Genomic DNA, 15,235 nt, shown 5'->3' with positions numbered 1-15,235 from the left:
CACCATGAGTCCATGTGGTAAAGACATCATCAACATATCTAAACCAAACCAATTGCTGAAAGTCGCTCAGTATTGTCACTTACTGTTATCCTGGTCTTGACTGTATTAATCAACTATTTCAATAAGGCCATGACTTCCTAATATCATGTCCTGAAATGAGATTCATTCTGTCTGAGGTTCTGCCCACCGCATCTAGAATCACTTTTCATCACCCTCCCAGCCTCCACAGTATCCTTGTCAGACCCTATGCTCCTTCTGCACCCAACTCCCTTCGCTTTGTCTCCTACCCCTGTTCTTGTCCCTGCTGCAAGACTTGGCCTGTGCACCCCTCCACCACTGTCTATACCAGCCCTGTAACTGGCAAAACATATACTGTCAAAGGGAGAGCCACCAAATTACACGTCGTATACAAGCTGTTATGTAAACACTGTTCAGCCTTTTTACATCAGCATGACTACCACCCAGTTATCAGTCAGAATGAATGGGCACTGGCAGAGGGTGTATGCCAACAATGCACAATATCCTATTGCATAGCATGCTCTACAACATGACAGTTGTGACCTTGGTGCCTTTTTCACCAAATGCACCATCTGGATTCTACCCCCAGACACCAATTTCTCAGAGATCCGCAGGTGCGATCTAACGCTACAACATGTCATTGGTTCTCGCCACGAACTTGGCCTTAAGTTACATTAATCCCTTCCGTGTCAGGATTTCTTTACTGTATCTGCTCCTTTCTTCACTCCATTTTAGTTTTCTACATCTTTCATTTTCTGACCTTCCTATTCTTCGCCGTCCTCCTCCCAGCTCTATCACAGACAATGCACTTAGCTTTTCACTCTTATTACTTCATGCACGATGTTTTAGTAGGAATCTTTAAGCTCTCAGATTTTCAAATCTCATCCAATGCAGTCCCCAACAATCTGTCTTTCCTTCTCATCTTGTCCGGAAAATCTCCTCTGACCCAGGGTTGTGTGTGACTTTTCTGGACCTTATCCCTTTCCCTAAACCTCTCCAATCCTTTTCCTTCAATGATCTTCCTTCCCTTTCCAGTCTTCTGTGGGAATAAGGATCCACTGGTTCCAAAATCTTCCATAAGTTAAACCTGTGTGTGTGTGTGTGTGTGTGTGTGTGTGTGTGTGTGTGTGTGTGTGTGTGTGTGTTCCCCTGCTGCTACTTGGTGAGTAGATCTTTTTACCTATCTAGTCGCATTATATTGTCAATAATTGATTATTTTTGTTGTCATATTGATAGACAGTTATGGAAACCACTGTAACAATTACTTTGTTTGCTTGGCTAAATAATTTACGAGTCTGTAAGTTCAAAATGGTTCAAATGGCTCTGAGCACTATGGGACTTAACTTCTGAGGTCATCTGTCCCCTAGAACTTAGAACTACTTAAACCTAACTAACGTAAGGACATCACACACATCCATGCCCGAGGAAGGATTCGAACCTGCGACCGTAGCGGTCGCGCGGTTCCAGACTGTAGCGCCTAGAACCGCTCGGCCAACCCGGCCGGCCCAGTCTGTAAGTTCTGACCCCAATATCACTCTTACAATCACACACACACACACACACACACACACACACACACAGCCTTAGTCTACTTGTACAGCTTTACGAGCAGTGTGCTTGATCATGCAACAGTCCAAAAGTATAGTGGTGTTATTGAGGGAAGCATGAGTTTGATCGGAACATGGCTTTGTGGCTGCCATACAGAAAATGAGAGCAGGCTCTTGGCCATTGGGGGCCCAAGTTGGCCATCTATCTGGTCTCATATAATCAGTCGGCTGGAGATGATGTTTTTCCTTGCTGGCAATGCCTTGCCACATGTAGACTTAATGATACTTGTCAGTTGTCTTCAATTGATGCATGCAGTGGGTTTACAAGATCTGTTCACAAGTTGCAACGCATAGAACTGAAACTAGGCCAGTGTGGGGAATCGAGACAAGGTGACAGTGTGCTGTTGATTGAAAAAGTCCCTGTTGTCAGTTCTGAAGTGATGCTTTAGTCTCCAAGTGATGGCTGTGGAACTGGAGGCTCTAGAGAGCCTATGGGAACTTAGGACACAGGGTGCACCATACTAACAACAGCAGTCCTGGCTGTTCTGAGAGAGGAGCCAGATCAGTGTCATGGGGATCCTCTGTAGTGGGTGGGATAGAAGGACCAGATCTTGTTGTATGGTGTAAGCTGTTGAAGTGCCTGTCCTGGCAGTTTGCACAGATGCGCTGATGTTCTGGACTTTGGAGATGTCTATCCAGGATGTCACAACTGAACTTTAGAGATGTCTATCTGGGGTGTCCCAATCACAGCTGGTTGTGGTGTTTGTGCAGCTTCCCACTTGCAGTCACTACCAGAACCAGCTGGCATCCCTGCTGTGTTGCAGTGGGTCTCCATATCCCACCCAAGATATGCCCAAAAATGTGCACCTGCGCCTGGGTGCCCACGTGAAATGTTGTTGCTTCGTGGGAAGTGAAGACTTGGCAGTGTCTTGCCTATTCAATAATTCTTGCCTATCAATAATTCTGCCAGGCTACAGAACTGTCCGGACACTGACATGTAAGGAGATAAATAGGTATTAAGATCTGAATCTGATGTAGTTGACGTGATGGCATTTGCTATTTGTGTTTTAAAAGTGTAAACAATAGAGACACTGAGAAGTTGGATAAAAAGGTGGAGGCCTTAAATGCTTAAAGTTGTTAGAGTTCAGAACTTCAGGACTTATGACTGTGAACTGAGATCTGTTGCATATAACCAAGGTCCAGGGTGCTCCATCGATGGCGAAAATTTGTTGTTCATGGACTCGTGTGTGTGTGTGTGTGTGTGTGTGTGTGTGTGGTGGGAAGGTGTGGTGCCACCACCCGGTAACCGTCATCTTCTTGGGCTAGATTTGAAGTTGTTGTTGAACAAACAAACACTGGAGGCCTGTCCCAGCCCATGGGAAGTTGACACAAGGCGTCCCAGGGTAGGCTGGTTGGATGGATCTCAGTGTGTTGAATAGTGTTACTTTGACCAGTACAATGCCCACTGATGCAAGCAATGGGCCGTGAAATCTGGGAGCTTAGTTTGGGCCCAATCAGGGTTAATAATGGCTTATGATGTGTAATTAACTGGAACTTCTGGCCATATAAAAAAGTACCATATTTGTCCAATCCAAAAACAACAATTACCACCTCTTTGGAGTAATATTCCTCTTCATGATATCATGTTTTGGACTATAAACATAACATCTTGCATCTTTAATGAGGTCAGTTCTTGGTTAGTACATAAGAGGAAGAAAACAACACTCAAGTTTAAATGTACTATGCTACTAAAAACAATTAAAAAACAGTTGTCAATCATTTTCATGATATTCACATGTTGCAGAAGAATTATGGAGTCACGACTTTGCCTCAGATTCTCCTGAATCTGATTCCTCGCTTACTACTGGGTTCCTTTCCATTTTGTCTTTACGTGGACTGTTCAGTATGGATGTTTCATTGGCATCAACAGGATTAGGTTGCGTTCCCACTCCACTCATTGATTTCCAATTATATAGGAAAGGTAGGTTAGTTTTGCAGCTGACTGATGAGTCAGGGGTCAGGTGTCGTCCCCCCCCCCCCCCCCCCCCCCCCCCTCCTGCCCCTCTGTGGATCCGTCCAAGAATGAAGAGTAGAAATGGTAGAAAGAAAAAGGACAGGATTAATGTGCAGCTAGTTGGAATGAAAGTAAAAGAACATGCTTCTTCTTTCTTTTCATTCTTAGTAATAAAGGCAATCAATGATACACTTAGGTTTAAGTGTAAACATTTACTAATTTTTAATATTGGAAGTATTGTCCCATCCCTTATTTTAATTGCTGAATTATTCTTTCTAGCAATAAAACTTTAAAAAGTACTTTTTTATAAATGCCCAGATTTTGGACATTTAAAACTGCTTTGGGCAAATGCCCAATTAGAAATTTTCTGTCCACAGGGCATTTCTCTGCTCCACATCACTTCTTGCTACACAATTCTTTGCTACTGATGCCAAACTGCCTGTAATTAAAATCAGTAAATCAGTGGTTGTAATCACAGACGACACCCCGCTTCTACTACCTTGGACAACTGCTCTCAATAATGCCACTGCTGCAATAGTAGGATATGTTTGCCTGTGTTTGTGGTTTTGTGTGTGTGACTTATGTACTTTCTGCTAGAAAAAGATCTGGAGCTCAAAAGTTAGTGAGTACTGTTTTCGGTTGTGTGTGTATGCACCACATATCTGTTATAAGTAATGCTTACCTTATGTTCATAGTGTTCAAAAACTTTCTGTGGGTTTTACATTCATCACAGTTGAACAATATTCAGCCTGAAACTATTAATTTGATGCATTAGCACTATTGATAATGCACATGATGGAAGCAAAAAAAGTATTACATACTTTGAGAGGCCAAAACAAGACAAATTTTCAGTGAACATGGGCTCTAAATGTATACCTTAAGAGCTATGAGCACTTGATCATCTTCACCACTTTGAAACACATCACTTATTCTGCAAGCCCATTACTATTATGAATGACCTACAGAATACAAAAGGATGATAACCTGATAAGACTTCATCAATGAAAATTACCAAAATCTTTGCACTTTCAAAAAGTGCGAAAGAAAAACCTTTTGCTGTCTCGCGTGTCTTCCAAGAGGGAGGAAAGAAGAGAATAAATGTTTATAAAGTAAAGTCACACATTCCTAGGGATACCATATGCCACTAGCTAGTATCATCATCCACAAATCATTATGGCAGTTTGATGATTAGTATATATCATTTTATTTGTGTATAATGCGGAAAGTAATGGTCCTGTACTATATCTCAAGAAAGACCTGTTTTTTAGACTGAATTTCTTAGTTGACACTTTCCTAAAACAGTACAGCACATTTCTGTAACAAATTTGTCGGTTGTTCAGCTTGTAGCATAATCAGCATGTAATAGTGAGGTCACTGGTTCGAATCTTGCTTGTAGCAACTTTGTTTGTTAGTTTTTACATTTTGTATTTATTAACCAAGGGAATCCTAATTAACAAATATTGAAAAGTTTGTTGTTGTTAAAATTAATATTTTTATCAGTTACTGGTTTTATGAAAATAAACTAAAATTTGATACAGACATGCAGAATGATTTTTTGTTAAAAAAACTATATGCATTGATAATACTGTTCAATGTTTGGAAATCAAAAAAGAAGTTTCTCTTTGATGTTTCGAATTTTTATACCAAGCTTTTTCTGAATACTTAAATTTTCATATGACCATTAATTGAAAATAAGTGTTATTTTTATTTAAAAAGTATGATTCTGTATTTGTTAATTAACATTTCCATTTGTAAAAAATTATAGCATTTAAAATACTGTGTGCTACTAGCCAGATTCAATCCAGTAACTTAATGATTACAATATGACTACACTGCATGCGGACCTATCGATGAATTTGTTACTAAGCAATAAATGTTTTGTACTTAACTAATTTGTTTGTGAATTGCATCACACTACTTTAGAACCTGATATATGTGGTCTGACCTACAGATGTTGGGAAGTTAAAAATGAAGGGCAGGTCTTTCAGTCACCTAAATCAGTTGAACTCTTTTTAACCTTCCCCAATCTATCGCACTCTCCTCACCAGGGAAGAAACTAGTGCTTCTGAAAGCTAGGATAGTGATGTGTATTTTTATAAGTGTCTATTAGCAATAAAGTACAGATTGCCATCAAAGGTAATTACTGGCCATCCATTGTGTCTCACAATTGAATGGTTTCCTTTTATTTATATATTAAGTCTGCAGTGAGCTAAAATGTTTAATGTGTCTTTGGGGAGACCTGTCATTCTGTTACCGGTATCACAAATGTTTAACTTACTTTCAAGCTTTTATTATTTATCTAATTTATTTGTTAGATGTAAATGAGAAATCAGCATGGTTCTCATCAACATAAATGCATTAATCTATATAGAAGTCAATCAGTATTGTACTCATCAAAATAAATGCATTAAGTTACATACACGTCAACCATTGTGGCAGAAAAGAGGTAGTTAATCCTATATAAATTTTTCTGCAGCCTTGGTAAGTCACATTATTTTAGCAGTCAGTAACAGCTTCTCTATTCAGAATAAAGATACATTACATGAAAACTAGATAACAGTTACTGCCGAAGGTGTTTTTGCAATTAAATTTTTGCATTATTTATTTTTACGTTTTTGGTTCATAGTGAGTGTTAATTACTTCCAGCGCACGTTAGAATTATTGCTGATCACACAGTGTAGTTGATACTATGATTAACTTCGAAAGATGTAAGTCAGGTGTAGGCTCTGTTAATAGGCAAATGTTCAGGTCAAATTATATTAGAAATTGTAGTATCCAGAAGGAAACGTTTACTAATTGACATTCCAAGAACACATTAAGATTGAATGTGTATTGCACCATGTAGCAAATGATGTAATGTTGCTTATTTTTACTAAATACCAGTTTTAATTTATAATTGTTTCAAAGTATATCTGAAAAATGAATACCATTTTGTGTTTTTGGCTGAAGAACCCTGTTTGATTCGTTACTTTCAGGGTCTCTCTTTATCAGCACCTGCTATAGGGATACTGTAGAAAGTAGGCTCCTTATTTTGAAATAATTTAAAGTTGTTGAAACTGTCTGTGCTATGTGTCAGATTGGTCCTATTAATGTATTGTACAACTGTAATTTGTAAAGCTATCAATGATGGAAAAGCAGTCAAAATAAATAATTATGATTTGATGCGGCGAATAAGAAAGATTTATTTTTCCTACAGGTACAGAAAGTTATACCAGAATGTGGACATGAAGTTGTTGTACCTTGTTGTAAGCAACCCACACGCAACATGTGTAGAAAGACTTGTGAAAGACTTCTTCCTTGTGGACATCGTTGTAAGAGCATGTGCTGCAATCCATGCACATCACAGTGTGAGGAACTCGTACCAAGTCGTATTAGACCAGCATGTGGACATGCTGTAGAAATTCCATGTTATCTGAGAAGCAAAGGTATGATAAATATTTCAGGAGTGTGTAAATTTGTCAGTACCATTAACAACACCACTTAACACAGTAAAAGAAAGTGTAGTAATTTATGGATAATCATAAGAACATCATCTTAGAAACACTTCCTAATTTTACTAAATATTAATTTAATATTGTGAAAGACGAAGAAAGCATTTAGTCAGTGGGCAAACGTCTATGGGATGAAGTGGAATGTATTGTCTTTTTATCCTTTTCAGGACTGCTGTGTGTCTCTATTTACCAGTCTGACCCATTTTTTTCTGTTAAGATGAGAAACAGACTCCCCATCTACACTTACACTCTGCAAACCATTATAAAGTGCATGGCAAAGGGTATTTTCCGTAGCACCTTATGTTAAGGTTTCTTCGTGTTCCACTTTTGTATGAGGTGCAGAATGAGTGACTGCCTAAATAATGCCTCTGGGCAAGGTGTAATTACTTCAGTTTTACCATTGTGATCCCTGTGTTGGAGTGCTGCTCCCTGATACTTCACTTAATACTGTTTCTTGAAACTGTGTATGTAGGCATCTAAAAGTTCTGGTCTTGTGTTTAACCAGTAAGTGGATCAGATCCGTCTATACAGTCTCTATAACTATACAAAATTTCAGATCCCAAATTTTTTTCACAGAGGAGGATCATGCTATAATACCCCCTTTGAATCATTACAGGTGCAGAGATATGTTAGATATCAAGATAAGTGATCAAGGTATACCGATGCCTCTTTTTAGTCTTTTTCTTCTTCTTGTTTATCCCTGATTCTTGAGATCTCATGTGAAGAGACACGATACATCAAGTTCCATAGTGATATAGGACAGTCAGTGAAGTACACAACAGTTAATTATTTAACTTTTGAAACTGTCATTTTCTTGGCATTTATGGAAAGAAAAACAAGCCTGTACTCTCATGCAGTCAGCTAACTTCGTGTAATTTTTGTGTGTGTGTAATGGGCCTCACTACATCACAGATCATTCTAATGAATTAATTAAGCTGCTTTACAGTGTTACTAGGTAGTGTAATCAACAAGGTGATTTTGTTCTTGTTGTGGTCTTCAGTCCAGAGACTGGTTTGATGCAGCTCTCCATACTAATCTATCCTGTGCAAGCTTCTTCATTTCCGAGTAACTACTGCAACCTACATCCTTCTGAATCTGCTTAGTGTATTCATCTCTTTGTCTCCCTCTACGATTTTTACCCTCCACACTTCCCTCCATCACTAAATTGGTGATCCATTGATGCTGCAGAACGTGTCCTACTAACCGATTCCTTCTTCTAGTCAAGTTGTGCCACATACACCTCTTCTCCCCAATTCTATTCAGTACTTCCTCATTAGTTACATGATCTACCCACCTAATCTTATGCGTTCTTCTGTAGCACCACATTTCGAAAGCTTCTATGCTCTTCTTGTCCAAACTATTTATCGTCCATGTTTCACTTCAATACATGGCTACACTCCATACAAATACTTTCAGAAACGACTTCCTGACACTTAAATCTACACTCGATGTTAACAAATTTCTCTTCTTCAGAAACGCTTTCCTTGTCATTGCCAGTCTACATTTTATATCCTCTCTACTTCGACCATCATCAGTTATTTTGCTCCCCAAATAGCAGAACTCATCTACTACTTCAAGTGTCTCATTTCCTAATCTGATTCCCTTTGCATCACCTGGTTTAATTAAACTACATTCCATGTTCCTCGTTTTGCTTTTGTTGATGTTCATCTTACATACACCTTTCAAGACACTGTCCATTCTGTTCAACTGCTCTTCCAGGTCCTTTGCTGTCTCTGATAGAATTACAATGTCATCGGCAAACCTCAGAATTTTTATTTTTTCCCCATAGATTTTAATTCCTACTCCAAATTTTTCTTTTGTTTCCTTTTCTGCTTGCTCAATATACATATTGAATAACATTGGGGATAGGCTACAGTCAAGTCTCACTCCCTTCTCAATCACTGCTTCCCTTTTGTGCCCCTCAACTTTTATAACTCAACTTTAAAACTACCATTTGGTTTCTGTACAAATTGTAAATAGCCTTTCGCTCCCTGTATTTGACCCCTGCCACCCTCGGAATTTGAAAGAGAGTATTCCCGTCAACCTTGTCAAAAGCTTTCTCTAAGTCTACAAATGCTAGAAACATAGGTTTGCCTTTCCTTAACCTATCTTCTAAGGTTAGTCGTTTGGTCAGTATTGCCTCACATGTTGCAACATTTCTACAGAATCCGCACTGATCTTCCCCAAGGTCGGCTTCTACCAGTTTTTCCATTCCTGTGTAAAGAATTCGCGTTCGTATTTTGCAGCCATGACTTATTAACCTGATAGTTCGGTAATTTTCACACCTGTCATCACCTGCTTTCTTTGGGATTGGAATTACTATATTCTTCTTGAAGTCTGAGGGTATTTCGTCTGTCTCATACATCTTGCTCACCAGATGGTAGAGTTTTGTCATAGTTGGCTCTCCCAAGGCTATCTGTAGTTCTAATAGAATGTTGTCAACTCCCGGGGCCTTGTTTCGACTTAGGTCTTCAAGTGCTCTGTCAAATTCTTCACGCAGTATCACATCTGCCATTTCCCCTTCACTTACATCCTCTTCCATTTCCGTAACATTGCCCTCAAGTACATCACCCTTATATAGACCCTCTATATACTCCTTCCACCTTTCTGTTTTCCCTTCTTTGCTTAGAACTCGTTTTCCGTCTGAGCTCTTGATATTCACACAAGTGGTTCTCTTTTCTCCAAAGGTCTCTCTAATTTTCCTGTAGGCAGTATCTATCTCACCCCTAGTGATACATGCCTCTACATCCTTACATTTTTCCACTAGCTATCCCTACTTAGCCATTTTGCACTCCCTGTTAATCTCATTTTTGAGACGTTTGTATTCCTTCTTGCCTGCTTCATTTACTGCATTTTTATATATTCTCTTTTCATCAGTTAAATTCAGTATCTCTTCTGTTATCCAAAGATTTCTACTAGCCCTCAGCTTTTTACCTACTTGATCCTCTCTCAATTAAAACTGGACCTCAGTATTTTGAATAAACTTTCGGTCCTCGATATTTTGAATAAACTTTCGGTTCATTTTTTGTCAAAATCACCACTTGTCTCAAAATTAATTTCCAACTGTGTGCATTAAGTCCAAACACATTTGCAACTAATTATGCGATTTACTGGACAGCTCGATCATGCACTGACATGTTATGTATTTCAGATCGAGCATGCAGGTTTCAGTTTTTCCTTAATGGGCTAAGTGACTCTTTTGTAATAACGTGATGTGTACATTTCACGTAAAGTTTAAATGAAATTGGATTTACTCTCTGTTCGGGTGAAGATCACAAAATAAAATTCACCATATAGGTCAGTGAACTGTACACATGCACTTTTTGCACTCTACTGAAAACTCATCTCAGAGTAAAAGCCGCACATAAATTCACACTTTTTTTTAATGCATACAAAATTCAAAACACCTTTATATTAAACAAATAAATTATGGCATGTAATTACTAACTAAAGATTTCAGATTCTGAGTAAACTTCAAGAACTTGTATTTCATAATTGATAAAATTTCATTGCCTGGGAGAAATTATTGGTTTGCTAAAACGGATTCAATTACAGTGAACTCGTGTCTGGTCGATGAGGTCATGAATTGTCACTTGCCTGGAATTAACGAAATACCTGTACTGAAAAATTCTGTCTGTTGAGTAATTCATAACAGTAGAAGCAACTGTAATAGATGGTACCAATAAGATTATATGTGGAAGAGCAGGGATGGCTAGGAGACAAATGTAAGGATGTAGAGGTATATATCACTAGGGGTAAGATAGATACTGCCTACAGGAAAATTTGAGAGACCTTTGGAGAAAAGAGAACCACTTGTGTGAATATCAAGAGCTCAGATAGAAAATGAGTTCTAAGCAAAGAAGGGAAAACAGAAAGGTGGAAGGAGTATATAGAGGGTCTATACAAGGGTGATGTACTTTTTATACTCTAACAATAGTTTATCATACAGTGAAATCGACGGAATTTGCTGCCGTAAGGAAAAGTACGACAGTATTACAGAACTGCTCCCTGAATGGAAGGCATCCTATTCACAAAACATTACTGGGAAAGCTTAGAGAACCAGCATTTGTGATTAACTGCACTGCCACCAACAACATTTTGAGCATGTGCGCACATGCTCATGCTCACATGCACACACACATATGGTGCAGCAGAATATACTGTGCTGAGAATGCAGTTCTGAAACTTTACTGGAGTGAGGGACTGTGTCAAGTCAAGAGGACGGGGGAGAAAGGAGATGGAGAGCAGAAGGGAGGGCTGAAGAAGAGTGACTGACATCTGGGAGGGAGGAAGCAGATTCTTGGGATAAGGAGGTGACACATGCACCTACACTTGGTAGGTTTGTGCAGTGTATGATGATGATGTGGAAGAAGTGGATTGGTAGCAGGTGACAGAACAGAAGGGGAGACTGCAAGGAAAAGGCTGTGGGTGTAGGAAGAGTGATGTTCTGTCACCTCCTAATGATATAGTCTTCCACGTGTCATTGTCGTCTTGTGCCGGTATCACATTCTTTTCCTGTTAACCTGCTGCCTCTCTCTCCTGCATTTGTATCTTCTGCACCCACTGCCTCCCTTCCAGCCTTGTCACATCTATTCAGTGTAACATATGACGCACAACATACATAATCTTAATATACTGTAATACTCCCTTGTTGATCAAGTCTACAAATAGAAATATAGAACAATACATCTGATTTGCTTTGATATCTTCCTTTAATCCAACCTTAGTGGGGCCCCCAGTGTATCAAGCAATACTAAAGAAAAGGGCAGCTCAAGAGTTCTATACATAGTCTCCTTTGTAAATAAGCTGCACTTTCCAAAAATTTTCCCAATAAACCAAAGTCGACATTTTGCTTCCGTAACAGTTGACCTTATATGGTTGTTCCATCTCACATTGGTTTGCAGTGTTACACCTAGATGTTTAATCTGTCTATGGACACTAACCATCCTGGGCAGCATACTGGGTTCTGTTGCTTAAGAAGTCTTGGGGCCACTTGCATATCTGACAATCTATCCATAAACTTGGACCTTTGTTAACACTTTGGAAATGGGTCACTTATCAGAAGAAACCAGCCATTTATGCCATTATTTAAAGCATTACTATCACACATGTAATAGATATAGCTAGTAGAGTAACTCATACTAAAAAAAGGCTGAGCTTCAAGTTTATTTTTCATATTTACTTTAGTTCTTTGATACATTACAAATTTTAAAATAATGGTGTCAAAAAGTATAATTCAGATTACAAATTTCGTATTAATGGTACAGAAAGAATAATTTTCGTCTCAAGAAAGTACTGTAAGGTGAGTTATTGAGTGATTTCCTTCTCTTGAACTTCCAAAATTTCTTGCTCACTCAACAAACTTGATGTATCTATTGCAGAGTTACAGCAAACTGTGAAACCTAATGAGTGCATATACAAAATCATCCCATTGCGATCATATTGGTGTAGCATTCATTGAAGCAACTGTTACATTTACTAATGTTTCTTTTGAAGTAATTCTAGAAATTGGCAACAGAAGGCAGCACCAGTCAAGGGGCAGGTTGCGAAATGTCTGTACATTGTCCTCATACAAAATGAGTCGAGCTTTCTAGCATCAGGTGGATCATGCATTGAGAAAATCGCAGCCCGACCTATCCTCAGGTGTGGTCCTTTTAACAAAAAGTTGCAGCCCAGGCTATGCTCGATATTGGTCTGCAAAGTGTTAACAGTCTGCAAATAATTTTGTGGATCCATTACTTTACCTTTCTTGCCATGTGCATATTTGTCCAATTGGCTGGGCCTTTGCGTCAGCCAAATAATTTGTGATAAATGCCAAGGAGTACACTGTGTAAAACTGAAATGGAATCCATCAGGACCTGGAATACAATTTACTGTCAGTTCAAACATTGTCCTTAATTCCACATCCATCATATTATAACTAAACGATGTCTATTCATTGTCTAAATATGATGCAAACAGATTACCTGCCCTTTCCTTCTTGATGGATTTATTAAACTTTAGTTACCATCGTCACTGTAGTGTCCCTCTTTCTATACTGACAGTGTTGATAAGGCCAGGCCTGTTTGTAGCTACAAAAGCTTGGGTGGTTGTGGGGGAGGAGACCAGGCAGTGAAGTCATCGGTCTCATCGGATTAGGGAAGGATGTCGGCCGTGCCCTCTCAAAGGAACCATCCCGGCATATGCCTGGAGTGATTTAGGAAAATCACGGAAAACCTAAATCAGGAGGGGAATGCTGACATGCAGCCCACAAATACTCTGTTTCCCAAGTATTAGCTTCCTTTTTATAGCACGCACATTACCTACTAAGAGAAATCTTAGAACACTCCACCTCATAATGCGGGTCCAGAAATCTGCAGTGAAGACTGTTGCAGAAAACTGACGGAACATCTAGTTGAGTAGTTGAGACCCTCTTCTTGGCTCCAAAGCAAAGGATCTTAATCAATTGTGGGTATGATACTGCAAAATGTAAGGTCTGCTTGCACTGTAGAAGTAAGGCCTGCATGGCTTCATGAGTTGCACTAGCAGGCTGTATGAACTAAGGATGACCTCAGAATCCAAGCGACAGATGTTACTGGTGCTGATATTAGCCACAACTTGCAGATGACTGCACCCTCCACCCTCTTTAGCTGCAGGAAGGACGTCCTCCACATCTTCATGTATGTGTACCATCTTTGAAAAGGATTTTTCCAAAAGCTATCAGATTTTTCAGTCTTATTAATGTGCATCTTGATGACACAACACACTACTATTCAGTGAGTCATTTGTTATCTTTAGTCTGAAAAATTTTGTACATTCTACCAACATTTACTATTACGAGATTTATTTTCCCATTGACAAATCCTTTGCTCAATCCAAGAAAAGCAGCACTATTGAATACCTTGCAACAGCCTGATTTAAATGTTCCTTCTACAGAAATGTTGACTCACCTTGCAATGTCTCTGCCACAGCCCAGTCCACACGTCTGGCCTGTTAGAAAATGGGTAACGTTTGTCAGTTAGAGAAAACTGTAGAAAAAATTAACCGCACTAAGCATCTCTACAAGCTGCATCAAATGTTAACTTAGTATCAGATTAACTGAGCAGTTAATTGAAAGGTAGTCTGTGAGTTAAAAACTCACTACAGAAACACTACCAGGCCATGCTAATCTTTAAGTTACAGTTTCAACAGTCACACGCAATCACTGTCACTTGTAATAAGTAGCGCATGGTATTTAACTAACCCTGTTACCAGAAGGATAACAAAATGGACTGTCTGTGACAGAATGCGAACTCAAATACCCCACAACTGATACCTTTGAACATCCAGCTCTTGGTCCCGACTTGCACAGTATGCCATATGGCGTGATTTTCAGCCAGTGAATCACGCATTTGATGATATGCTGTCAGGACATAATGAAGTATTTTGTTAGAGAAATGATTCAAATATATAACTGACGAAACAAATCAGTTTTATTTATTCACCAAGGAGAATACTCCATAATCAGTGCTTTCTCAAATATCAACGTGGAAAAATACTGGATATGAAGAAATGTATTGCTTCATAGCTGTTTGTCTTGTGATGCCTCTTGTGAAAGAAAAAAAAATGGAAATTAGCGAGTACTGGACCAGAGATGTTCTTCTAAATACTCCAGTTTTTAATGAACTTACGTCAAGAGACCACTTTTTGTTGCTTATGAGAATGTTATATTTGAGTGACAACTCTACCAGTACTGGAGGAGGCAGAGTATTCAAAATTAGGAATGTTGTCGATAAAGTTCATACAGCTTTCTGTATTTAATCCACATCAGAAACTCTGCATTTATGAAAGTTTGTTATTATATAAAGGGCGCTAATCTTTCAGACAATTCAGTCCATAAACAGAGTAGATTCGTAATAAAAACATTTGTTTTTGTGATTGTAAGACTGGCTGTCTCTTAGATTTCACTGTTTATACAGGGACATCAACAGAAACTGAGTTCCACAGTTTTGGGAAAAGTGGTGATGTAGTGGCTACACTTATAAGGCCCTGTTTAGAATGTGGACATACCCTCTACCTCGATACTTGATACTCAAGTCCAGACTTATTTTCCTGGCCTCGCAGTCATGGGACAAACTCATGTGGTATGTCTGTAAGAACAGATGCGACATGCTGAAACTTCAGAAGAAACTGAAAGGAGGAGACAT

General features: G+C 38.9%; 1 protein-coding gene across 1 annotated transcript in view; it reads left to right on the top strand.

Annotated features, from left to right (window-relative positions):
• Positions 1–15,235, top strand: part of LOC124777816 (NFX1-type zinc finger-containing protein 1-like) — a 279,974-nt gene that overhangs the window by 192,788 nt on the left and 71,951 nt on the right. Inside the window, exon 11 of the mRNA XM_047253337.1 lies at positions 6,776–7,004. Within this exon, the coding sequence (XP_047109293.1) occupies positions 6,776–7,004 (229 nt within the window). The remainder of the gene's footprint in view (positions 1–6,775; positions 7,005–15,235) is intronic.

The sequence above is a fragment of the Schistocerca piceifrons genome, chromosome 2, assembly GCF_021461385.2.
Source record: "Schistocerca piceifrons isolate TAMUIC-IGC-003096 chromosome 2, iqSchPice1.1, whole genome shotgun sequence".
Classification (NCBI taxonomy): domain Eukaryota; kingdom Metazoa; phylum Arthropoda; class Insecta; order Orthoptera; family Acrididae; genus Schistocerca; species Schistocerca piceifrons.
This window is presented reverse-complemented; position numbering and strand designations above follow the sequence as displayed.